The sequence below is a fragment of the Hemitrygon akajei genome, chromosome 23 (genome assembly GCF_048418815.1).
Source record: "Hemitrygon akajei chromosome 23, sHemAka1.3, whole genome shotgun sequence".
NCBI lineage: Eukaryota > Metazoa > Chordata > Chondrichthyes > Myliobatiformes > Dasyatidae > Hemitrygon > Hemitrygon akajei.
The window spans coordinates 14,102,174-14,128,686 of record NC_133146.1 but is presented as its reverse complement, the minus strand read 5'-3'; the positions used below and the strand labels follow the sequence as shown (position 1 = coordinate 14,128,686).

At 43.5% G+C, this 26,513-nt stretch overlaps 1 protein-coding gene across 2 annotated transcripts in view; it reads left to right on the top strand.

The window, feature by feature from the left end:
- hps1 (HPS1 biogenesis of lysosomal organelles complex 3 subunit 1) overlaps positions 1-26,513 on the top strand; it is a 59,953-nt gene that overhangs the window by 12,793 nt on the left and 20,647 nt on the right. The window contains exons 4-9 of one of the 2 annotated variants that reach the window (XM_073026975.1): positions 2,934-3,042; positions 5,955-6,115; positions 9,172-9,274; positions 15,377-15,446; positions 19,014-19,063; positions 20,908-21,075. In XM_073026975.1, the coding sequence (XP_072883076.1) occupies positions 2,934-3,042; positions 5,955-6,115; positions 9,172-9,274; positions 15,377-15,446; positions 19,014-19,063; positions 20,908-21,075 (661 nt within the window). Of the gene's footprint in view, positions 1-2,933; positions 3,043-5,954; positions 6,116-8,750; positions 8,770-9,171; positions 9,275-15,376; positions 15,447-19,013; positions 19,064-20,907; positions 21,076-26,513 lie in introns of those variants that run through there. The other variant, XM_073026977.1, reaches the window with a different exon arrangement.

The window sequence follows — 26,513 nt, the reverse complement described above, 5'->3', positions numbered from 1 at the left end:
TGTCCCAGCCAATTTCAGTATCCTTCTGCATTTGGTCGGAGTATAGAATTGATCCTGGTATCTTCCGGTGTAAAAGAGGCTCTAAGTTACATTGGCACTACAGCACAGAAGCAACTCCTCTACGTTAATAGCCAGGTGCTGGTGTTTATGTTCCATGTGAGCTTCCTTCCATCCTACTCGCTGGCCTTGCTGTGTGAGCAATCAGAATCAGGTTTATTATATTGACAATGACGTGAAATCGGTTGTTTTGTGGCAGACATAAAAATCTATAAACAGTCCAAAAAAAAGGAATAACAAGGTGGTGTTCATGGACCATTCAGAAATCTGAAGATAGAGGGAAGAAGCTGTTTCTAAGTCCATTGAATGTGGGTCTTCAGGCTCCTGCCCTTCCTCCCCAGTGGAATGACCAAAAGAGTACATGTCACAGATGAAGGTTTGTAGTGATGGATGCTGCCTTCTTGAGCACCACCTCTTGATTCGACATAAATGCTCTTTTTGAATATGTATCGAGGAAGCAAAACTAAAGAGCCAAGCTGACCTTGAGGAAGAATTTCAAAGGTGTAGTGGCCACAGAAAGTTGTAAAAATTAGTCAGCTCCATCATGAGTACTAGCCTCTGTATTATCCAAGTCATCTTCAAGGAGCGGTGCCTCAGAAAGGCTGTGTCCATTATTAAGGACCCCAACCACCCAGGACATGCCCTCTTCCAAACAAGAGAAAATCTGCAGATGCTAGAAATGTTGGAGGAACTCAGCAGACCAGGCAAGCGTCTATGGAAAAGAGTTCAGTCGACGCTTTGGGCTGAGACCCTTCAACAGGACAGTGTGGGTCTCAGCCCTAAACGTTGACTGTACTGTTTTTCTATAGGTATGCCCTCTTCCCATTCTTACTGTCAGGAAGGAGGTACAGAAACCTGAAGGCACACACTCAATGATTCAGGAACTGCTTCTTCCCCTCTGCCATCTGATTTTTGAATGGACATTGAGCACATGAACACTACCTCACTTTTTTTAATACTATTTCTGTTTTTGCACAACTCTTAATTTAACTATTTACTAATCATACATATATACTTGTTATAATTGATTTTTAATTTCTATGTTATCAAGTATTGCATTGTACTTGATAATACAACTTAGCTGCTGCTAAGTTAACAAGTTTCGTGACACACGTCAGTGATGTTAAACCTGATAAAGGAAGCCTTTTGCTTCTAATCAATCTTTTGAAGATTTGGGATATGGACAGCATCGATACGACCACAAAACACTGGGCAGTATGGTGGCACAGTGGTTAGCGCAACGCGTTATGGTACCAGCTGTAAGATGAGGGTTTGATTCCTGCCGCTGTTCATAAGGAGTTTGAATGTTTTTCCCCCTCGTGATCCTGTGCGTTTCCTCTTGGTGTTCCAGTTTCCTCCCACGTTCCAAAGACATACAGATTAGAGTTAGTAAGTTGTGGTGTCGAAAGCAGGCTGCCCATAGTAAAATTGTCCCCGATACGTTTTGACGCAATTGACACGGTTCACTGTATGTTTTGATGTTCAGTGACAAGTAAAGCTTAATCTTAAAACATTGGAGCAGAATTAGGCCATTCAGCCCTTTAAGTCACCTTTGCCTTTCAATCAAGGCTGATTTATTATCCATCTCAACCCCATTCTCCTGCCTTTGTTCTGTAACTTTTGACACCCTTGTTAATCAAGAAACTGTCAACCTTTGCTTTAGATACTATATACCCAGTGACTTGTTCTCCACTGCTGTCTGTGACAATGAAATCTGGTGTTGTCTATTCCTTTTTACCTTGCTGTGGTTGAAAGGCGGTCATGTAGCACAGAATTGTGAAGCTCTTAGAACAGGCCCTGAGCCCATGATGTTCCAACCTTTTTAACCTACTCTAAGATCAATCGAACCTTCCCTTTCAACATAATCCTCCATTTCTCTTTCATCTATGTGCCTATCCTGAAGTGTCTTAAATGTCGGTAATGTATCTGACTTTACCGCCACCCCGGCAGTGTGTTCCACACACCTTCCACTATCTGTTTGGGAGGGGGAACCTACCTATACTTTCTTCCAAACATCTTGAAGGTATGCCCACTGGTGTTAGCCAATTCCACCCTAGCAAAATAGCCTCTGGCTATCCACTCTATCAATATCTTTTAACATCTTGCACGCCTCTATTAAGTCACTTCTCATCCTCCTTTGCTCTAAAGAGAGAAGTCCTAGCTCACTCAGTTTATTCTCATGATATACTCTCTAATCCAGGCAGCATACTGGCAAATCTCCTCCACACCATCTCTAAAGCTTCCACATTCTTCCTATAATGCAGCAACCAGAACTGAACACAATACTCCAAGGGTAGTCTAACCAGGGTTTTACCTCACAGTTCCTGAACTCAATCCCCTGACTAACACATAGGCTTTCTTAACCATTCTATGAACATCCGTTGCACCTTTGAGGGATCTATGGTCAAGGACCCCAAGATTGCTTTGTTCCTCAACAACAATGTTAAGAATCCTACCATTAATTCTGTATTCTGCCTACAACCCCATTTGTCTCTTCTCAGCCCAGCACCTATCATGTCCCATTGACAACCTTCTGCACTATCTACAACACCACCAACCTTCATGTCAGCTGTAAGCTTACTGATCCACCCGTACACTTCCTCAACCAAGCCATTTATAAAAATGTCAAAGAGCAAGGGACCCAGAACAGATCCCTGTGGAACATAACTGGTCAGCGACCTCCTAGGCAGAGTACAGTATACTGTATAAGCAAAGACCCTCTGCCTTGTGTAGGCAAACAATTCCTAATCCATACGGCCATGTTTCCTAGATCGTTACCAAAAGCTCAGTAACCTCTTCCCTTGCTTCCCGAAGTAGCCTGTGGTAGATCTCGCACAGCCCTGGCTCCTTACTAATGATTCTTCCTGCTCTCTCAGGTTGAGGCCCCAAGACACTGAGCAACGTTGCAAGGTGTGGAAGATGCTTCAAGACCTCCTGATCACGTATAGTCGCCTGAGGGCAGAAGACCAGAGTTTCCTGGTGGAGGTGATGTAAAATTACTGTGCAGAGAGGTTTCGCATCCTAAATTAGTTAATGGAGTTGTAGGTAAAGTTTTGTATCGAGGAACACAATGTACTGCACGAAGCTTTCATTGCCAGCCTTATTGAACAAGGTGACACCTCGTTATAGGCAAGTTGTGGAAGTTTGGAGAGGGTGCAGAGGAGGTTTGCCAGGATGTTGTCTGGAGTATGGAGCATGCCTTATGAGGAAAGGTTGAGCGAGCTAGGACTTTTCTCTTTGGAGTGAAAGGGGATGAGAGATGACTTGACGGAGGTGTACAAGATGAGCGGCACGGAGAGTTCCCAAAGTGGAAAGGGCATAATTTTAAGGTGACTGGAGGAAGGCATAGAGAAGATGTCAGAGGTAGATTCTGTGCACAGAGTGGTGAGTGCATGGAACCTGCTTTCAGGGGTGGTAGAGGCAGATGCATTAGGGGCATTTAAGATGGGCAAATTGATGAAAGAAAATGGAGGGCCATGGAGAGGCAATGGTTAGATTGATCTTGGAGTCGGTTAAATGGTTGGCATAACATCGTGGATTGAAGGTCCTGTACAGTTCTATATTCATTGAAAGTCAGGAGTATTTGGGGATCCTGTGATGAAGGAGCTTGGCTTTGATCTACAGCTGCATGGTCTGGTGATCGTTTAATAGCCAGAAGCGTGAATCTTTTCTAATCGTGGTACACAGATAAAGCAGTGGTTGTCTGAGGGGATTTTTAACGTGCATTTGCTTGGGTAATTCTGTTTCCATGATGGTAACTAGATTAAACAGTTTATTAGAAAGCATATCCCCCCCCCCCCCCCATTTATAAACGTTAGAGCAGATGCTGGAAATCCGAAGTAACACACACAACATGCTGGAGGAACTCAGCAGGTCAGGCAGCATCTATGGAGAGGAATAAACAGCTGACATTTTGGATTGAGACCCTTCATCAGGACTGGAAAGGGAGAGGGCAGAATACAGAATAAACAGGTGGGGGTAGAGGAAGGAGTACAAGCTGGCAGGTGATAGGTGATGCTCTTTATTCCCTCCATAGATGCTGCCTGATCAGCTGAGTGCCTCCAGTATTTTGTGTGTCTTATTCCATATTCAAATCCTTGTGATGTCCCAAGGCACTTTATAGTAGTGGATTTCTTTTGAAGTCTAGTCAGTTTTGTAACATGGGCCCACAGCATCCACTAAGTGCACAATTAGCTTTTACACACAGCGTTGCGATAATGTCAAGATAATTGGTTTTTGCTTCTGTAGTGATGTTGATTGAGGAATATATATTTGGTGACAATGTAAATAGATTCTCCAGCTCTTATTTTGGAAAAATGTGCCATGGAATTTTCCCCATGCATATGAAGAGCAGATTTAATATTTGTCTCTAGTTTAGAGTCTCAAATAATCAAGAGTGGGTAATTATTGTTCAGTTCCTACGAACATGAGTGCAAGGAGGCAGTCTGACTTGACTGAGTTATTACCATTTTCTCTTTCCTACTCATGACCTCATCATTGCCAAATTAAACCTGACTTGTATAATCCCGGAAGAATGCTCTTTCAGCCAGAAGTAGTCATGTGCAATCAGCTGATTTGGAAGATTGGGTTATGGTCCACAGGTTATAAACAAAACCCTGTTGGTTGTACTGAAGTGTATTTAACACAATGTGCATCGCCCTCCAAATGCAGTGCTGGCAGTTGGATCTATACAAAGCAGTCAACTAAATTAAAATAATTAAATATAAAATTGAGCCTGGCGGGCAAGGAGGTATTTTGCACATGCATTATAGGAGCTAGAACCATTTTAATTGTCTCTGGTTTCTCTGGCTCTGCTGGTCAGCTGGATTCTGCGATTAGATGCACCTAGCAGCCCTTAGATTGTGCACCGCAGAATTGGTCAGTGAAAGGGAAGGTGCGAATGAAAGGGACAAATGTCAGGATCCGTGAAGTGTTGTTGCAGGACTTTCAACCATTGGGCCTGCCCAGCAGGTATGAAGTATGGCGGCTAGTGGGTGCATAAGTTTGCTGACAGGTTGACCACATTGGCCACGGAGGACAAGGAAGGTGGGTAATAGGGGATTTGTTTTACGGACAGAGAAACACACTGGGAATAAAATGATTGTTTGAAGGGAGGTTATACTGGGGTGCAGCCGGGACTGGTAGTCTGGCTGTAGCTGTTCACAGTCTAAATGAATGATTTAGAGTAGGGAATGAAGTGGGCTGGTGGTACCAAGTGAGTTGCTGGTGTTAGTTGTAAGGAAGATGCAGAGAAACTTCCCAGAGACTGAGCATGAGAGTGATCCTTGGAATAAGGGTCCGTGTAAGAGTGTTTGATGGCTCTGGGCCTGTACTTGCTGGACCTTAGAAGATGAATGGAGAACTCATTGAAACTGGTCTAATTCTGCTCCTATGTCTTGTGCCTTCAGTTGAGAGAACGAGATATAAATAGTTGATGTAAGAAAGTGACATTGAGGTTAATGATCAGTGATTAACTTGTTTACTGTAAAAAGGGGTGGGGCTGCTGGCTGGCTTACTTCTAGTCATGTTCTTGTGTTAATGTTCTGTGGTGAACTACGTATACCTGTCTGGACGTGCCCCCCCCGCTGACTGCTCCTGTGGCTCCTCCCACTGACCCCGGTATAAAGGCGATTGGGGACACGGCCCCGGCCTCAGTCTCCAGGATGCAGTGTGGTGGTCAATTGCTGCTTGTTCTTTCTTCCAGCCAATAAAAGCCTATATCTCGCCTCACGTCTCCAAGAGTTATTGATGGTGCATCATGTTCCAAGACAAAACCAATAGACCAAAGGTCCATATGTAGAACGGGTGGTACCAGTGAGAGATCGTAACATGCTCAAGAGGAGTGGGGAATAAAGTTGCTCTACTTTAAAATTAATGTTTTTTTTTGTTGTTGTTAGGCTGTGGAAAGCCTGGTCCACACCCAGCTGTCTAGACAGTGCATCGAGTTTCTGGACCGCTACGTTGTACAGCAGATAAACAGCAGTTTGGAGAGGGGTAATGAAGAGGTAGTTCATGCCTTCATCCTGGTACACACCAAGCTCCTGACTTTATTTTCAAGGTGACATGGTTTGTGATTAAATTTATATTCTCATTCCAAAACGTGTATTTTTGTTACGGATTGCAGTCAACAGTTGCACCATGTAGACTGAGTTTCCATTTATGACCTGCGTCGAGTTCACTTATTTATAATTTAGCTACAGCAATGTGTTGCTAACACAGACCTTGCAAAATTTCCTTCCCATTGCTGCCATCTAATAACTCTTGCTCAAAGTGTACGAGTGTGGCTCTTGGTGAGGTAATTGCTGAAATTGTCTTTGATAAGCTTGACGATTCTGCATTCAGGTTCATAGTGCAGGGGATGGTGTTGGAAAGTGGAATTGAGATCGACATCTTGTTTCATGGCAGTGCAGAGTCAAAGATCAGCCTCACCCCCTCAGCAGATTCGAAGAAGCTCTGGATGCTTGCTAAAGCAAGTACACTAGCAAGTGTCACCAACCCTAATAATACATCCGTGGAATGTGGGAGGAAACTGGAGCACCCGGAGGAAACCCACATGGTTACAGGGAAAACGTATAAACTCCTTACAGACAGTGGTGGGAATTGAACCGTGATCAGTGGTCTCTGGCACAGCAAAGCGATTGCCTTTAACAGCTATGCTACTATGCCAATCAACACACACAAAATGGTGGTGGAACACAGCAGGCCAGGCAGCATCTATAAGGAGAAGCACTGTCGACGTTTTGGGCCGAGACCCTTCGTCAGGACTGAACACAGCAGGCCAGGCAGCATCTATAAGGAGAAGCACTGTCGACGTTTCGGGCCGAGACCCTTGGTCAGGACTGTACTACTATGCCACCTGGGAATTCATCGTTGTTAAGGGTCAGTTGTTGTCTGCTAAAGTGCAAAATTTTGAAAGATTCATTTTGTTTTTACGCTTTACGTTTTGAAAAGTTGTTAGGAGAAGGTTAGGCCACAAAGCAAAGGAGTGGAAGTAGGCCATTCAGTCTAAGTCTGTTTTGTCATTCCACCTTTGCTGATGCATTTTCCATTTCAGTGGCCTTCTCCCTGTAACCTTTCACACCCTTACTAGCCTATCAACCTCCACTTTAAATATACCCAGTGACTTGCCCTCCATAGCCACATGTGCCAATAAATTCCAAAGATTCCTCATCCTTTGGCTAAAGACATTCCTCCTCATCTCTGTTCTAAAGTCTGATTTTCTGAGGCTGTGCCCTGTGGTCCAAGGTTCCTGCACTATAGGAAACATCATCTCTATGTCAACTCTATCTAGGCCTTTCAATATTCAATAGGTTTCGAAGAGATCCCTGCCACTATTCTCTAAACACCAGCAAGTACAGGCCCAAAGCTATCATACATTCTTGTATGTTAACCCTTTCATCCCCACGATGGTTCTTGTGAGCCTCTTCTGGGCAACTCTCCAATGCTAGCACATCCTTTCTCAGATGACGTGCTCACAATGCTCCAAGTACGATCTGACCAATTCATTATAAAACCTCTCTGTAACCTTCAGCTTTGGGGTGTATGTCGGATCGTAATGATGTGCTCTTCAAAAGAAAGTAAATTTATCACTTTGGCAACCTGTTTAAATTGGGAGGGATGGGAAATCTTCCTCTTAGATCCTGCTTCCAAGGTTTGCCAACATGCAAATAAACTTGGCCCTACCTCTACAGTTTCAGATCACAAACACAAGGAAATCTACAGATGCTGGAAATCCAAGTAACACACACACAATGCTGGAGGAACTCAGCAGGCCAGGCAGCACCTATGAGGTGGAAAAAGTACAGTTGGGACATTTCAGGCTGAAATGTTGACTGTACATTTTTCCATATATGCTGCCTGGCCTGCTGAGTTCCTCCAGCATTTTGTGTGTGCGTTTCTGTTCCTACAATTTTAATTCATCTTTGTCCTGAAGGGTTAGATACTAGGGTGTGATTCTGCAGCTCTCTTACTTCATCTTAGTTTTATTATGTGAGCTTAAATTAGACATTTCAATTAGGTCACGTCTGTAGGTTAATGTTCACTGTGTGCTGCGCTTCATATTACTCACTCCTCCCAAAGCTCAAAGTTAAATGTGGTGTCGTGTTTCTTAACCCGCTGAAGTAAGTTAACTCATTACAGGCTCGTTACAATTGAACTTTGAACGTTCTGTGCAATTGACTTAATTTTTTTAATGGACTGGTAGAAAACAAGAACCGATACCACACTATGTACAGTCGGCCCTCCATATCTGCGGATTCGACCAACCGCAGATCGGGATCGAAAAACTCGGAAGTTCTCTCTCCAGCACTCGTTGTTTGAGCACTGTTCGCCTCGCATCTCGTTCGGTCGCTACTTGTGTTGTGTGCACCCTTTGTTTCTGTGAAAAAATGGCTCCTAAAAAGCAACTAAGTGGTCAAAGTAATTCCTCAAAGGCTAAGAGAGAGTGTACTGTAATCTAGAGATGATTAAATGTATTACTCGTTGTTTGAGCATTGTTCGCCTCCCGTCTCGTTTGTTTGCTACTTGTGTTGTGAGTGAGAGGAAGGAGTTTAAGGCTAGTCAGGGATGGCTGGCTAGCTATGTAAAGCGCTACAGCCTCAAGAGCTTAAAGATCTCGGGGGAATCAGCATCGGCTGTTGCTGAGGCAGCATCAGCGTTCCCAGAAGAGCTACGATGATTGCATCTGTACTCAACATGTACAGACTTTTTCTTGTCAGTATTCCCTAAACAATACAGTATAACAACTATTTACATAGCATTTACATTGAATTAGGTATTATAAGTAATCTAGAGATGATTTAAAGTATACGGGAGGATGTGCGTAGGTTATATGCAAATACTGCACCATTTTATATATGGGACTTGAGCGCGGAATTTGGTATCCGCGGTGGGGCGTGGGGTCCTGGAACCAAACCCCGTGGATACAGAGGGCTGACTGTATTTCACCTCCCAAGTCTGAAAATTGTGATAGCCTGCATGACTGTTGGTTGCATCTTTCTGTCAAAGACATACTTGGCAATCAATGTATGATTAGTAATTGTGATTTAGAAAGAATACCCAAGCTTCAGATTTTATAATTCTGCCATTTTTTTTTCTGTTCTTTTGCCTCCGCAGTCATAATGTCAGTTCCATGAAGCCTTCAGACTTGCTGTCACTTATTCTGATTGTTCAAGATGTGTACCCAAGTGATGACGGTCTGCAAACACCAAATGACAAGGTAGGCAAAAGAGAGACTGCAGACGCTGGAAATCTGCAGCAACACCTAAAGGAGCAGGGGGTACTTGGATAGTCAACGATTCGGGTCAGGATCCCTCATTCTTCACTGTCCAATTCCCATCATGGATGCTGCCCAACACGCTGAGTTCCTCTATCTCCTCTGTCTGTTGACAAGACTGGGATTCCTATCATTGCTCAGCACTTCAAGGCATAGGGTTTAGAAATGGAAAAAGCAGCAAAGTAACAACAATAGAAAACTACTTCACACTTTGAGTTACAAAAATAAAATGGTAGAAATTGCAGACTGTTTGTGTCCTCCTCTGAAAGTCCCTTCTCACTGAGGTAGTGTCAGCAAATTTGGTTGCAGTAAATTGGGCCCTCTTATCTAACTGTATCCGTCATTAATATTGACCTCAAACTGTTATTTAATCACTATCTTAATCTAAATTATAACTATAAAACAATTACAGCAGAGAAACAGGCCATCTCGGTCCTTCTACTCCATGCTGAACGTTTACTCTCACCTAGTTCCACTGACCTGCACTCAGCCCATAACCCTCCATTCCTTTCCTGTCCATATACCTATCCAATTTTTTTAAAATGACAAAATCGAACCTGCCTCTACCACTTCTACTGGAAGCTCATTTCACACAGCTACCCCCTCGTGTTACCCCTAAACTTTTGCCCCTTAACTCTCAACTCATATCCTTTTGTTTGAATCTCCCCTACTCTCAATGGAAAAAGCCTATCCACGTCAACTCTATCTATCCCCCTCATAATTTTAAATACCTCTATCAAGTCCCCCCCAACTTTCTATGCTCCAAAGAATAAAGACCTAACTTGTTCGACCTTTCTCTGTAACTTAGGTGCTGAAACCCAGGTAACATTCTAGTAAATCTCCTCTGTACTCTCTCTATTTTGTTGACATCTTTCCTATAATTCAGTGACCAGAACTGTACACAATACTCCAAATTCGGCCTTACCAATGCCTTGTACAATTTTAACATTACATTCCAACTCCTATACTCAATGCTCTGATTTATAAAGGCCAGCATACTAAAAGCTTTCTTCACCACCCTATCCATATGAGATTCCACCTTCAGGGAACTATGCACCATTATTCCTAGTTCACTCTGTTCTGCTGCATTCTTCAATGCCCTACCATCTACCATGTATGTCCTATTTTGATTATTCCTACCAAAATGTAGCACCTCACACTTATCAGCATTAAACTCCATCTGCCATCACTCAGCCCACTCTTCTAACTGGCCTAAATCTCTCTGCAAGCTTTGAAAACCTACTTCATTATCCACAACGCCACCTATCTTAGTATCATCTGCATACTTACTAATCCAATTTACCACCCCATCATCCAGATCATTAATGTATATGACAAATAACATTGGACCCAGTACAGATCCCTGAGACACACCACTAGTCACCGGCCTCCAACCTGACAAACAGTTATCCAGCACTACTCTCTGGCATCTCCCATCCAGCCACTGTTGAATCCATTTTACTACTTCAATATTAATACCTAATGATTGAACCTTCCTAACTAACCTTCCGTGTGGAACCTTGTCAAAGGCCTTACTGAAGTCCATATAGACAACATCCACTGCTTTACCCTCGTCAATTTTCCTAGTAACCTCTTCAAAAAAGTTCAATAAGATTTGTCAAACATGACCTTCCACGCACAAATCCATGTTGACTGTTCCTAATCAAACCCTGTCTATCCAGAGAATTATATATACCATCTCTAAGAATACTTTCCATTAATTTACCCACCACTGACGTCAAACTTACAGGCTGATAATTGCTAGGTTTACTCTTAGAACCCTTTTTAAACAATGGAACCACATGAGCAATTCACCAGTCCTCTGGCACCATTCTCGTTTCTAATGACATTTGAAATATTTCTGTTGGAGACCCTGCTATTTCAACACTAACTTCCCTCAAGGTCCTAGGGAATATCCTGTCAGGACCTGGAGACTTATCCACTTTTATGTTCTTTAAAAGCGCCAGTACTTCCTCTTCTTTAATCATCATAGTTCCAAAACTACCCTACTTGTTTCCCTTACCTTACATAATTCAATATCCTTCTCCTTAGTGAATACCGAAGAAAAGAAATTGTTCAAAATCTCCCCCATCTCTTTTGGCTCCACACATAGCAGTCCACTCTGATTCTCTAAGGGACCAATTTTATCCCTCACTATCCTTTTGCTATTAATATAACTGTAGAAACCCTTCAGATTTATTTTCACCTTACTTACAAAAGCAACCTCGTATCTTTTAGCTTTTCTAATTTCTTTCTTAAGATTCTTTTTACATTCTTTATATTCCTCGAGCACCTCTTTTACTCCATGCTGCTTATATTTATTGTAGATCTCTCTTTTTCCGAACCAAGTTTCCAATATCCCTTTAAAACCGTGGCTGTCTCAAACTTTTAACCTTTCCTTTCAACCTAACAGGAACATAAAGATTCTGTTTCCTCAAAATTTCACCTTTAAATGACCTCCATTTCTCTATTACATCCTTCCCATAAAACAAATTGTCCCAATCCACTCCTTCTAAATCCTTTTGCATCTCCTCAAAGTTAGCCTTTCTCCAATCAAAAATCTCAACCCTGGGTCCAGTCCTATCCTTCTCCATAATTAGATTGAAACTAATGGCATTGTGATCACTAGACCCGAAGTACTCCCCAACACATACCTCCGTCACCTGACCTATCTCATTCCCTAACAAGAGATCCAACACTGCACCTTCTCTAGTTGGTACCTCTATGTATTGCTGCAAAATACTAGCCTACACACATTTTACAAACTCCAAACCATCCAGCCCTTTTACAGAATGGGCTTCCCAGTCTATGTGTGGAAACTTAAAATCTCCCACAATCACAACCTTGTGCTTACTGCAAATATCTGCTATCTCCTTACAAATCTGCTCCTCCAATTCACGCTCCCCATTAGGTGGTCTATAATACAACCTTATAAGTGTTACTACACCTTTCCCATTCCTCAATTCCACCCAAATAGTCTCCCTAGATGAGCCCTCTAATCTATCCTGCCAAAGCACCGCTATAATATTTTCTCTTGACAAGCAATGCAACACCTCCCACTCTTGCCCCTCCAATTCTATCACACCTGAAGCAACGAAATCCAGGAACATTGTTGCCAATCACCCCTCCTGCAACCATGTTTCACTATTAGCTACAACATCATGTTTCCAGGTATCAATCCATGCTCTAAGCTCATCCACCTTTCTTACAATGCTCCTAGCGTTAAAATAGATGCATTTAAGAAACTCTCCACCTCTTACTCTCTGTTTATCCCTAACGGTGCTAACAACTTTATTATCTTTTCTTCTTTCTCCCCTACATCTTCGGTCTGAGCACTCCCCTTCTCTGTCACCTTCCTATCGTCCCTCACACACTGTCTACTAGCTTTCTCTATTAGTGAACTAACCTCCTCTCTCCTATTCCCTTCAATTTGATTACCACCCCCCAACCATTCTAGTTTAAAGTCTCCCCAGTAGCCTTCGCAAATCTCCCTGCCAGGATATTGGTCCCCCTGGGATTCATGTGCAACCTGTCCTTTTTGTACAGGTCACACCTGCCCAAAAGAGGTCCCAATGATTCACAAACTTGAATCCCTGCCCCCTGCTCCAATCCCTCAGCTATGCATTTATCCTCCACCTCATTCCATTCCTACTCTCACTGTCGCGTGGCAGAGGCGGTAATCCTGAGATTACTATGTAACTATGAAAATGGACAAGGGAGAGCCAGTGGATGTAGTGTACCTGGACTTCCAGAAAGCTTTTGATAAAGTCCCACATAGGAGATTAGTGGGCAAAATTAGGGCACATGGTATTGGGGGCAGAGTACTGACATGGATTGAAAATTGGCTGGCTGACAGGAAACAAAGAGTAGCGATTAACAGGTCCCTTTCGGAATGGCAGGCTGTGACCAGTGGGGTACCGCAAGGTTCGGTGCTGGGACTGCAGCTGTTTACAATATACATTAATGATTTAGATGAAGGGATTAAAAGTAACATTAGCAAATTTGCTGATGACACAAAGCTGGGTGGCAGTGTGAAATGTCAGGAAGATGTTATGAGAATGCAGGGTGACTTGGACAGGTTGGGTGAGTGGGCAAATGTATGGCAGATGCAGTTTAATGTGGATAAATGTGAGGTTATCCACTTTGGTGGCAAGAACAGGAAGGCAGATTACTATCTAAATGGAGTCAAGTTAGGAAAAGGGGAAGCACAACGAGATCTAGGTGTTCTTGTACATCAGGCAATGAAAGCAAGCATGCAGGTACAGCAGGCAGTAAAGAAAGCTAATGGCATGCTGACCTTTATAACAAGAGGAATTGAGTATAGGAGTAAAGAGGTCCTTCTGCAGCTGTACAGGGCCCTGGTGAGACCCCACCTGGAGTATTGTGTGCAGTTTTGGTCTCCAAATTTGAGGAAGGACATTCTTGCTATTGAGGGAGTGCAGCATAGGTTCACAAGGTTAATTCCCGGAATGGCAGGACTGTCATATGTTGAAAGATTGGAGCGACTGGGCTTGTATTCACTGGAATTTAGAAGGATGAGAGGGGATCTGATTGAGACATATAAGATTATTAAGGGATTGGACACGCTGGAGGCAGGAAGCATGTTCCCGCTGATGGGTGAGTCCAGAACTAGAGGCCACAGTTTAAGAATAAGGGGTAGGCCATTTAGAACTGAGATGCGGAAAAACTTTTTCACCCAGAGAGTGGTGGATATGTAGAATGCTCTGCCCCAGAAGGCAGTGGAGGCCAAGTCTCTGGATGTATTTAGGAGAGAGTTAGATAGAGCTCTTATAGATAGCGGGGTCAAGGGATATGGGGAGAGGGCAGGAACGGGGTACTGATTGTGTATGATCAGCCATGATCACAGTGAATGGTGGTGCTGGCTAGAAGGGCCGAATGGCCTACTCCTGCACCTATTGTCTATTACTACCTTTGCAGTCCTTCTTCTCAACTCCCTTCCTAACTCCCTATATTCTCCTTTCAGGACTTCTTCCCTTTTCCTACCTATGTCATTGGTACCTATATGTACCATGACCTCTGGCTCCTCACCCTCCCACTTCAGGATATCTTGGACGCGATCAGAAACATCCCGGACCCTGGCACCAGGGAGGTAAACTACCATCCGGGTCTCCTGACTGTATCCACAGAATCGCCTATCTGATCCCCTAACTATCGAGTCCCCTATTACTACTGCCTTCCTCTTCCTTTCCCTACCCTTCTGAGCTACAGGGCCGGACTCTGTGCCAGAGGCACGGCCACTGTTGCTTCCCCCAGGTAGGCTGTACCCACCCAACAGTACTCAAACAGGAGTACTTATTGTCAAGGGGTACAGCCACTGGGGTACTCTCTAGTACCTGATTCTTCCCCTTCCCCCTCCTAACCGTGACCCACGTCTGCCTCCTCACTCTCCCTGACCAGATGAAGGTCATCGAGCTGCAGCTCCAGTTCCCTAACACAGTCCCTTAGGAGCTGCAATTCGGCGCACCTGGCGCAGATGTGGACATCCGGGAGGCTAGGAGACTCCAGGACCTCCCACATCCGACACCGAGAACAACAAGCTGCCCTCACACTCATACTTCCCCCTTTCCTCAAATAACAGGAAAAATTGAAACCTAAACCTACCTTGCCTAGCCCGTTGAGCTCAAGCCCTTAAGCCTTCACTCTGCTCCCGGCTCACTCCGCTACATTCCTTTTAAATCTTCCGCGCTTCACTGCCCAATGTCATACGCCTGTGCAGTCCTGTCTCTCTTAACTCTGATGAGAAGAAGAAATCAAAAAGATTCTCAGACTTCCTTCTCCAAAATAGTGCAAGTGCAAAGTAACTGAAAAACCTGAAGGAACAAGCATAGTGTGGCAGATATTCAGCATGTTAGCACTAGCCTAGAGAGATGGGCTGAAGGGCCTGTTTCTGTTGCTGTAATGATCTATGGCATTATGAATGTCTCAGGTCAAAGACCTTCCATCAGAAACTGGAGATTTTAGTTCTCAAATAAAAACTAAGGCAGTTGTGGCTTGATTTGGAAATCTGAAGATTTGTTCCAACAGGATTCGGAGAAAACCCCGGAAACGAAAGAATTTGATACCACTGAGTGGTCGCCTGCTGCACAAGGAGAAGGTGTGTTTGGAGCAGCTCGTGCAACAAATCTCTGTCAGGATCCCCTCTCCATTGTGTTGAGGACAGTCAAGCACCCATCCCACTTGATTTTGGAAAAACTTTTATTTAGTTAGAGGTCACGCAGAGCAGGCCTTTCCAGCGCAAGGAATCATGGCGCCCAGCATCCCTCCCCCCCGTTTAACCCTAACCTAATCACAGGGTAATTTACAATGACCAACTAACCTACTGACTGGTACAATTTTGAACTGTGAGAGGAAACCCACACTCTCACAGGATGAAGGTACAAACTTTCTTGCAGAGGATGCCAGAATTGAACTGCGAACTCTCTCACCTCAAGGTGCAATAGCGTTGTGCTAGCCGCCATGCTCCTGGGTCCGCCTCTTCTTCTGTTCTTCTTATCCCGTGGAGACACCATCGCCTTACTCGGAATCAGGCACCAACTCTTGCTTAAATGTTCATCCTCCAAACAACTGTCTGTATGGAGTTTGCATGTCTCCTTCCGGTGACTGTACGGCTATCTTCCCACATCCCATAGGAGTGCAGGTAGACATTAATTGGCCACTAAAAGTTGCCCCTAGTGTACCGGTGAGTGATAAAATCTTGGGGTGGGTAGGGGAGGGGGTGCTTGTGGGAACTGCGTGGAGAATAAATTAAGGTTAGTCTGGATTTTTGTTTTAAGATCCGGGGTGAATTCCAAACACTGCCTGTAAGGAATTTGCGCGTTCTCCCTGTGACTCCAGGTGCTGTGGTTTCCTCCCATATTCCAGAGATGTGTTAATTAGGATTATTTGCACAGAATCCTGTTAGGCAAGCTAAGCTGGTGTGGGATGCGTGTTAAAAATTGCAGGCTACTGCTGGCCCATCCTCGGACTCTGGTTGTTGCTGCAAGTGATGCATTGTATGTTGATGTGCACGTGACAAGTAAAACCCTTAAGGATTAGTGTAAGTGAACATTCGGCACAGACTTGATGGGCTGAAGGGCCTTTTCAGTCTTGTGTGACTGACACGCATTCTATACTGCAGAACTAAGGTACAGTAGAACTAACATTTCATTGTGCCGTATGCTTTGATGTACGTGACAAATAAAGCCAGTAAGGATTTGTGTAAATGAATGGTTTGGGACATCCTTGATGGGCTGAAGGGCTTTTTCAGCCTTGTGTGACTCTGCATTCTATGATGTGGAACTAATATAACCCTCTAGTTGACTGCAGCAAAATTAAAATCTGAAATTATCCTGGTTAGCATGACTATCACAGTTTCAACAAATGTTATGCGGTCGCTGTCTTCACACAGGTGGCAGCAGTGATCAGAATTTGAAGCAAGGTCGCTCGAGCTGTGAGAGAGCAGCTCTCCCATCTGTATCACAGTGCTGCCCGTGCAGAGAATAACGTCCTAGTGTTTGTGATGTTACTGCGCATGGTAATGATAAGATTGTATTTGGCATCATTCCTCTTCTGGATGAATTAGCTGACTATAAGTTATTTGGGGGATAGGCACTTGGGTAAGAGTCAGTGACAGTGTAAGGAATTGATAGAATCACGAGCTGAGCGGGAAGGTCGTGCAAAGATGTGCTCCTTCACTGCTATATTGTAAACGACGGGAGCTGTCACGTGCCTGCTGTCTCGTTTCTATCTATAGGACTGGCTGTTTATTTTGGTAATACCCAGGCTGCGATTTATACACTGTGCCTATAAAAAGTATCCACTCCCCCTTGGAAGTTTCATGTTTTATTGTTTTACATCATCAAATCACTGTGGATTTAATTTGACTTTTTTAACACTGATTAACAGAAAGGACTCTTTTGTGTCAAAGTGAAAACAAATTTCTACAATTGCTCTACATTTATTACAATTAAACACAAAATAATGGATTGCATAATTATTCACCCCCTTCAAGTCAGTATTTATTAGATACACCTTTGGCAGCAATTACAGCCTTGAGTCTGTGTGGATAGGTCTCTATCAGCTTTGCACATCTGGACACTGCAATTCTTCCCCATTCTTCTTTACAAAGCTGCTCAAGCTCTGTCAGATTGCATGGGGATCGTGAGTGAACAGTCCTTTTCAAGTCCAGCCACAAATTCTCGATTGAATTGATGTCTGGACTCTGACTTGGCCAGTCCAGGATATTAACTTTGTTGTTGTTAAGGCATTCCTGTGTAGCTGAGGCTTAATACTTGGGGTCATTGTCTTGCTGGAAAACAAATCTTCTCTCTCCTCTTTCCCCCCACCCCCACCAGTCACTGTTCCCTTGCAGACTCCACGATTTCCCTGTATCTTGCTGCATTCACTTTACCCCCTACCTTCACAAGCCGTCTAGGGGCCTGTTGCAGTGAAGCATCCCCACAGCCTGATGCAGCCACCACCGTGCTTCACGGTCAGGATGGTGTGTTTTGATGATATGCGGTATAGCATTTAGTCCGATGGCCAAAAAGCTTAGTCTAGTCCCCTTGCACAGTCACTCAGTTTTAGAGGACGGCCTGCTCTAGGCAGATCTACAGCTGTGCCATATTCTTTCCATTTGGTGATTGACTTCACTGTACTCCCAAGGGATATTCAGTGACTTGGAAATCTTCTTGTATCCATCTCCTGACTTGTGCTTTTCAATAACCTTTTTGCAAAGTTGCTTGGAGTGTTCTTTTTGTCTTCATGGTGTAGTTTTTGCCAGGATACTGACTCACCAGCAGTTGGCTCTTCCAGAAACAAGTGTGTTTTTACTACAATCGATTGAAACACCTTGACTGCACACAGGCCTCCAAGACCAGATCTCCATATAATTAATTATGTGACTTCTAAAACCAATTGGCTGCACCAGTGATGATTTGGTGTGTCATATTAAAGGGAGTGCAAACTTATGCAATCAAATATTTTGTTTTCTGTTTATAATTAATTTAGATCACTTTATAGAGATCTGTTTTCACTTTGAGCAGAATCTTTTTCTGATGATCAGTGTCAAAGTCAAATTAAATCCACTGTGATTTAATGTTGTAAAACAATAAAACATGAAAACTTATCGGGGGGGGTGAATAATTTTTCTTTTATAGGCACTGAAATACCTTGTCTTGTTTCTGATTGGATTAATTTTTCTTTGTCACACATACTATTAAAAATAGTGAAATACATCATTTGTGTCAAGTTAAATCAGCGAGAATTGTGCTGGGCAGGCTGCTGGTCTCACTATGCTTACGGCACTAACATAACACGCCCATAACTAACTGGATGCCTTTGGAACGTGGGAGGAAACTGGCGCTCTTGGAGGAAACCCACATGGTCCTGGGGAGAACGTACAAACTCCAAACAGACAGCAGCGGGAATTGAACCCCAGTTGCTGGCGCTGTAAAATGATGCGCTAACTGCGGCACCCCTGGGGCAAGTAATTTGACTTACTAGTACGGTTTCCCAGATTTACTTCATGTAGTGAAAGTGCTTTTGTCAGTGGGATAAATTGTGTGTATTCTTTGTTTAATAGTTTTTCCTCACATTTTGCTTAGACTTTTTATAGATTTAAATATACATTCTGGATTACTATTGTAGCTTTTTCAACAGGGTTTTACTTTACCCTCTGCAGGAGGCTCAGTGGGAAGTAGTTCACACCAATTCACAGACCCAGTGGTACAGGTAGGCAGTAACAATTTACTAACAAGTGACCTTTCAGCATCTCTGTGTTATTTGAACTGTCGGGTTGCTTGACGATGGATAACATCATAGTGCTAGACTCTGTATTAAGCTGCTCTCTTCAATGGGCCCTTGGCACCTGCAGATGGTTCGAAATGATTAACAGAGCATCTGGAAACAAGGAGAAGCAAGCTTATTTTGGATTTGGGGAAAAATTTTGCATTTTAAAAGCTCTTTTAAAACATAATCTGCTTTGTTATTAAAGTAGCTGACGCATATGCAATTACAGTATTAGAACTAAGATTCAGTATATCGGTACTTTCATATGAAGAAAGACTGGATCGACTAGGCTTATACTCACTGGAATTTAGAAGATTGAGGGGGGATCTGATTGAAACGTATAAAATTCTAAAGGGATTGGACAGGCTAGATGAAGGAAGATTGTTTCCGATGTTGGGGAAGTCCAGAACGAGGGGTCACAGTTTAAGGATAAAGGGGAAGCCTTTTAGGACCGAGATGAGGAAAAACTTCTTCACACAGAGAGTGGTGAATCTGTGGAATTCTCTGCCACAGGAAACAGTTAAGGCCGGTTCATTGGCTATACTTAAGAGGAAGTTAGATATGGCCCTTGTGGCTAAAGGGATCGGGGGTATGGAGAGAAAGCAGGTACAGGGTTCTGAGTTGGATGATCAGCCATGATCATACTGATTGGCGGTGCAGGCTCGAAGGGCCGAATGGCCTACTCCTGCACCTATTTTCTATGTTTCTATAAATGTTAGTGGCTTTTCTCGGCATATTTCAATAAGGACAGCCATGAAAGCTGCCTTAGCTTCCAGTTCAAAGTAAAATTATTTTCAAGGTAACAATATGTCACCACATTCTACCTTGAGATTAGTTTTCTTACAGGCATTTGTAGAGAAATTCAGACATACAGTAGAATTTATTTAAAAATACATAACAAAGACTAGCAAACATCCATTGTAAAAGAAGGCAAATTAGGCAAATACTAAAGAAGTAATAAAATTAAGCATTTCGTACTTTACGTTAATCTTCAGTCCATGCTACGCGGGGATTAGTGCTAATGTTATTAGTGCTAATGTTGTATGTGTTGAATTGTGACTATATGTACGGTGTTTTGCACCCTAGAATGATGTTTTCTTTAGCTGTATATGTTCGAATGGCAATAAACTTGAAATAAAGTAACATAGAATGAAACCATTTGGCCAATAATTTCCATGTGATTCCTTTCCCCCTCCTTATTCCCATGTACCTGTGGAACATGTTGTCCTAATAAACCCATTACACCCCCACCCCAACCCCTGCCTTTTGATCTTGTTTTTCATCAGCCTATGGTAGGGGAGAGTTTACAGTAGGAGGTCCACATAGTTTTAGGAGCATGTGCAGGCTTCACACAGCACTCAAGATCAGATTGGGACAGGGGCCAGTTCCTGGAGCTATGAGGCAGCAGTAGTAACTGCTTTGTCGCCATGCTTCCCCAGTGGCCTTGTGGCAGATCTAACTCGACCTGCTACAGACAGAAGTAAAAATGGTCAGGGTTCTTAATAAAGACTTTGCAGCTGCTGGAGATCTTGAGCAGCGCACACAAAAAGCTGGAGGAACACCAGCAGGTCACACAGCATCAACGGAGGGGAATAAACAGTTGACGTTACGAGCTGAGGCCCTTCAAGTTCTTGACGCTGATTGGCCACACCATGAAGTCCTGTGTTATGATGTTACAAATATTTGCCATTCTTGGGTCTCCAATCATGTCGTTTTCTTTGAGTGTTAATCTGTACTTTGACAAGATAGTGATCTTCACACGATAATGCCTTGTTTCTGATGCTTAGGTTGCAAAAGGTGCCCCGCAGGCTCTTGAATCATCGTCTTCAGGGGTTTCTGCTCCCCTAAGAGTTTTCCTGGAATCCAATACAAAGGATAGTTACTGCCCCATGATGCCCTACAACATGTATTGTATTTCCCTTTGGTTTGGCATCTCTCTGGTGCTGCTCAGTAAGGTAAGCTTAAAGATCAAGATTAACTTTATTGACCAAACTCGTGACCAACTTTATTGACCACAGAAAACACTGCCTGAAAAGTGGGTGGAAACAAAAGTTGCCGTACTTAATCTGGTATCGAAAAGAGCCACAGACTGCTGGCCTATGGGTCAATATCTGGGAAGTGGCTTTAATCTAAGATTTGTTTATGGCTGGCGTGAGTGTGAAAGGCCAAATGGACTACCACCGAGATAATTGACCTTTTACACAACGATTGGTTCATTCAGAGGATGGTCAGTTTAAACATTAGCTCCTTCTGTCAAGTGTACATTGAAACATCCAGTGAAGTGCATCATTTGCATCAATGACTAAGACAGTCTGAGGACGTGCTGGGGACATAGTATGTCCACAAGTTACCAACCCATATGTCTCTTTGGAATGTGGGAGGAAACCGGAGCTCCTGGAGGAAACCCACGCAGTCATGGGGAGAGCAGACAAACTCGTTACAGGCAGCGATGGAATTGACCCTCAATCTTCCAGTTGTTCCTCCAAGAGGACCGCAGCCTTGTTGTTGGGTTTGGTGGCTTGCTTGCCTCAGTGACCCAGAGCGCTATGCTGGCTGGAGTTCAGGCTTTACACTTTGGCTTTTGGTAGGGTCACCCATGCCAAACAGTAGAGGGCAGACTGGGAGCGGTCCACCGGACCTCCAGGTTCGGGGGTTCAGCTCAGGGCCAACAACCCCGACTGGTCAAAACGAAACTGTAACGGAAACAGCAATGAAGAATCTTTACACTTGAGTGCGACGGTATTCCTGAGTCTCCGCCCGGGACTTGCAGGACTGACAGTAGTGAAAACGAGAGGAAGGTACAGACATATCGACGGAAGCCCTGAACACCGCCAGAGATGGAGGACCTTCATTGCTGTCCTAAACGCCAGCGGTGTAATGGGCAGAATCCATCTTTCCAATTGCAGGCGCTGTAAAGCATTACACTAACTGCTATGCTACCGTGCTGCCTGTAACCTAACCGTAATATATTAAATTTAGTACATGTAATTTTGGGCAATGCCTCTTTGAAACGATCACTTTAGCCATAAATTTTCCTGTCTCGTTTATGTTTCTGAAGTAATGCTCTAGATCAGAGATGTTTTTAACTGAATGATGGGCAGCCACGAGGGGCTTGGTAGTTCTGGCTCCAGCTTGCTTGTAATATTAAGATGACCTTATGGTTCCAAGGAATGCCCGATATTTCATAGCGTTGAGTTCACGAACACAATTCTGCAGGTGCTGAGCAGAACGCACAAAATGCTGGAGGAACTTGGCAGATCAGGTATGGAGAGGAATATACAGCTGACTTTCATCAAGAGTTCAAGATTCTGGAGATTCTGTTGTAAAAAATCTCGTTAGGCCTTATTGTTGGAAGGGTGGCAAGGCTCTGGAAAGAGTACAGAAGAGATTTCAGTAGGAAGCAGCTTGGATATGAGAGTGTGTGTTGTCAGAAGTTGGATAAACCGGGGTTGTTTTCTCTGGAGTGACGGAGGCTGAGGAGAGTTCTGTTAGAGGTTTATAAGATTTTGAGGGGCATCGATCCCATGTTCCAACGACATACCTGTCAGTAGGTTATTTGCTTACTGTAAAATTGCCCTGTGATCAGGCTGGTGTTGAATACTGTAGGTGAGCTGCTGGGTAATATGGCTTGTTGGGCTGGAAGAGCCTGTTCTAAATAACATAAAGTAAATTTTTTTAAAAATCAGATATCTGGTATTTTTTCCTACGGTTGAAATGTCTGATACTGGAGGGCATGCATTTAAGGTGAGATGGTAACTTTAAAAACTTGAGGCAACTTTTTAAATACACACAGTAGTGGGTGCCTGGAATGTGCTGCCAGAATTGATGCTGAAGGCCAATATGATAGAGGTCTTCAAGAGGCTCTTAGATAGGCATGTGGATGTGGGGCAAATGGAGGGATATGGATATTGTGCAGGCAGAAAGAATTTGCTTAGGTAGGCATATGATTAAGAGTTTAATTAGTTCAGCAAAACAGTGGGGACAGAAAGGCCTGTTGTTGTACTGTTTCATTCCCCAGCTTCTGCTCGGAGAACAGTGAGCAGAACTTCCATTCAACGTTCAAAGTACATATATCAGTACATACAACCCTGAGATCCCTTTTCTTGTTGATGTACTCACTGAATCTATTGAATAATAACCATAACAGAGTCAATGAAAGATCGTCCAACTAGGACGTTCAACCAGTGCGCAGAAGACAACAAAGTATGCAAGTACAAAAACAAATAATAAATAAACAATACGTATTGAGAACATAAGATAAAGAGTCATTGAAAGTGAGTCCATCTGTTGTAGGAACATATGAATGATGGGGCAAGTGAAGTTAAGTCAAGGTATCCCCTCTGGTTCAGGAGCCTGATGGTTGAGGGGCAATTACTGTTCTTGAACCTGGTGGTGTGGGTCCTGAGACACTTGTACCTTCATGATGGTAGCAACAAGAAGAGAGCAAGGCCTGGATGCTTGTTCTTGATGACAGATGCTGCTTTCCAGCTACAGCGTTTCATGTAGATGTGCTCAATGGTTGGGAGTTCTTTACCTGTGATGGACAGGACCCATGTCCACTACTTCCTGTAGGATTTTCTATTCAAGGGCATAGGTGTTTCCATACCAGGTTGTGAGGTAGCCAGCCAGCATGCTCTCCACTACACATCCATAGAAGTTTGTCAACGTTTTAGATGTCATGCTGAATCTCTGAAAACTTCTAAGGAAGTAAAGTCACTGATGTGCTTTCTTCATAACTTCACTTGCGTGCTCGGCCCAGGAGGAGTCCTCTAAAATAATAAGACCTAGAAATTTTAATTTGTTAACCCATTCCACCGCTGACCCTCTGATGAGGACTGACCCGTGGACCTCTGGTTTCTTTCTCCTGAAGTCTATAATTAGCTCCTTGGTCTTGCTGACATTCAGTAAGAGGTTGTTGTTATGACAACACTCAGCCAGGTTTCAGTCTCCCTCCTATATGCTGATTCCTCACCACCTTTGATTCAACTGTGACTCTGGTGTTGTCAGCAAACTTGAATATGGCATTGGAGCTGTGGTTAGCCGCACAGCACCCTGCTCCACTCACTTTATACTTATGACTTAAGCACACAGCCTTGTGGTGTACCTGTGCTGATGGAGATCGTAGAGATGTCAATCTGAACTGACTGGGATGTGCAAGTGAGGAAATCCAGGATCAGTTGCACAAGGATGTACAGGTGTCCCCCGCTTTACGAATGTTCACTTCACGCCACTCCGCTTTTACAAAAGACCTGCATTAGTAACCTGTTTTCGCATTACAAAGAGGATTTTCACTTTTATGAAAATTTTTCCCGTGTAAATTAATGGTTCTTCGCTTTACGCCATTTCGGCTTAAGAAAGGTTTCATAAGAACGCTCTAACTTTGTAAAGGGGGGGGTGGGGGGCACCTGTACTGAGGACATGAAGCTTATTGATTAATTTTGAGGGGATGGTAGTATTGACTGCTGAGCTGTGGTTGATAAAGACTTTGCTGTCCAGATGTTCCAGGGTTGAGTGAAGAGCAAATGAGGTGGCATCTGCTGTGGACCTGTTGCTCCAGTGGGCAAATTGGAGCTTCTCAGGCATTCCTTCATGAATCTAGTGCTTTTCACCTTTCCATATTCAAAATGATTCATGAAATTTTTGAAGATTATTCCTGCCACTGCCAAACACCTCTGTCTCTAATCTGCCAGATTTCCTGATTTTAATATATTAAAGGATCTGTGTAAATGCAGATTATTTTTATTACCACCTGACGACTCATAAAGATTATGCAGCCTAATCAGTCCGCACTGATGTTTATTCTGCTTCTCAGTGGCACACTTGATCCCTGTGCCTGTCCCAATTTATTCCTCTTTGCTCTTATTGAAATAAACATGTCTGGCACATCTTTAAGATGAGATGTGATAGTTTAAAGAAGACATGCAGCGAATCATAGAGAGAAGAGATTCTGCAGGTGCTGGAAATCCAGAGTAACACATACAGAGTGCTGGAGGAACTCAGCAGGTCAGACAGCAACGGTGGCAGAAGTTCTTAACCCTTTTTCTGCCATGGAGAGGAATAACCAGTTGATGTTTCAGTCAAGATCCTTCATTGGGACTCATGAAGGGTCTCAGCCCAAACCATCAACTGTTTATTCCTCTCCTGTCTGACCTACTGAGTTCCTCTAGCATTTTGCATGTGTTACTAGACAGACAGACATACTTTATTGATCCCGAGGGAGACTGGGTACTATACAAGGTAAGTTTTTTTTCTACAAAACAAGTGATAGGAGCCTAAATTGTGCTGTAAAGGAAGACAATAGAGGCAGATCCAACAGCAATGTTTAAGAGGCATTTGGGCAGGCACATGAACAGACAGGAAGCAAGAGATGTGAAATAAGTGCAGGCAGAGGAGATGAGTTTAGATTTCAAGGTTGACATAGACATGTTGGGTCAAAAAACATCCACACAGTGAATAACATTACAAAGATATTTAAAAACTATTCTTCATACTTCCTTGTACTAGACACTGCCCTTAAGTTCATAAAACATGGGAGCATAACTAATCCATTGAGTCTGCTCCACCACTCAGTCATAGCTGATCTATTTCCCCCTCATTCCCCTGCATTCTTCCTGTAACCTTTGATGTCTTTACTAATCAAGAACCGATCAACCTTTGCTTTAAATGTACCCAATAAATTGAATGTGCCAATGAATTCCACAGATTCACCACTCTCTGTTTGAAGAAATTCCTCCTCCTGTTCCAAAAGGACGTCCTTTTATTATGAGGCTGTGCCCTCTGGTCCTGGACGCTCCCTTTTCACATCCACTCTATTTAGGCCTTTCAATATTCAGTAGATTTCATTGAGATGTCATAGAAACGTTCAGCACAGAAACAGGCTCCTTGACCCATCTAGTATGTACTGAACCATTTAATTTGCCTACTCCTATCGACCTGCACCGGGACCATGACCTTCTATACCCCTACCATCATGTACCTTTCTCAACTGCTCTTATTCTTCTGAACTCCAGGCCCAGAGCCTTCAAACATTCTTCATACGTTAACTCTTTCATACCCAGGTTGATTCTCGTAAATCTCTGGACTCTCTCCAATGCCAGCACGTTCTTCCTTGGATACGGGGCCCAAAGCTGCTTGCAGTACTCCAAATGTGGCTTGACCAGTTTCTTGTACAGCCCCATCAAACGCTCCTCACACGAGCTGCCTCCCTGTTGTCTCAATGTCTTCCCGGCTGTTTGGTGCCCAAACTGACCTTGATAATAAGCACCAATCTGTTCCTTCATGCTCGTGCCACTGGACTCGGTCTGTGCCCTTGTCCTAGTCCCAGGTCCTGAAATCACATCTAGCCTAACAGTCTTATTCATCCAAAGTTGTTGAGCTATTTTTAAAAAAACAT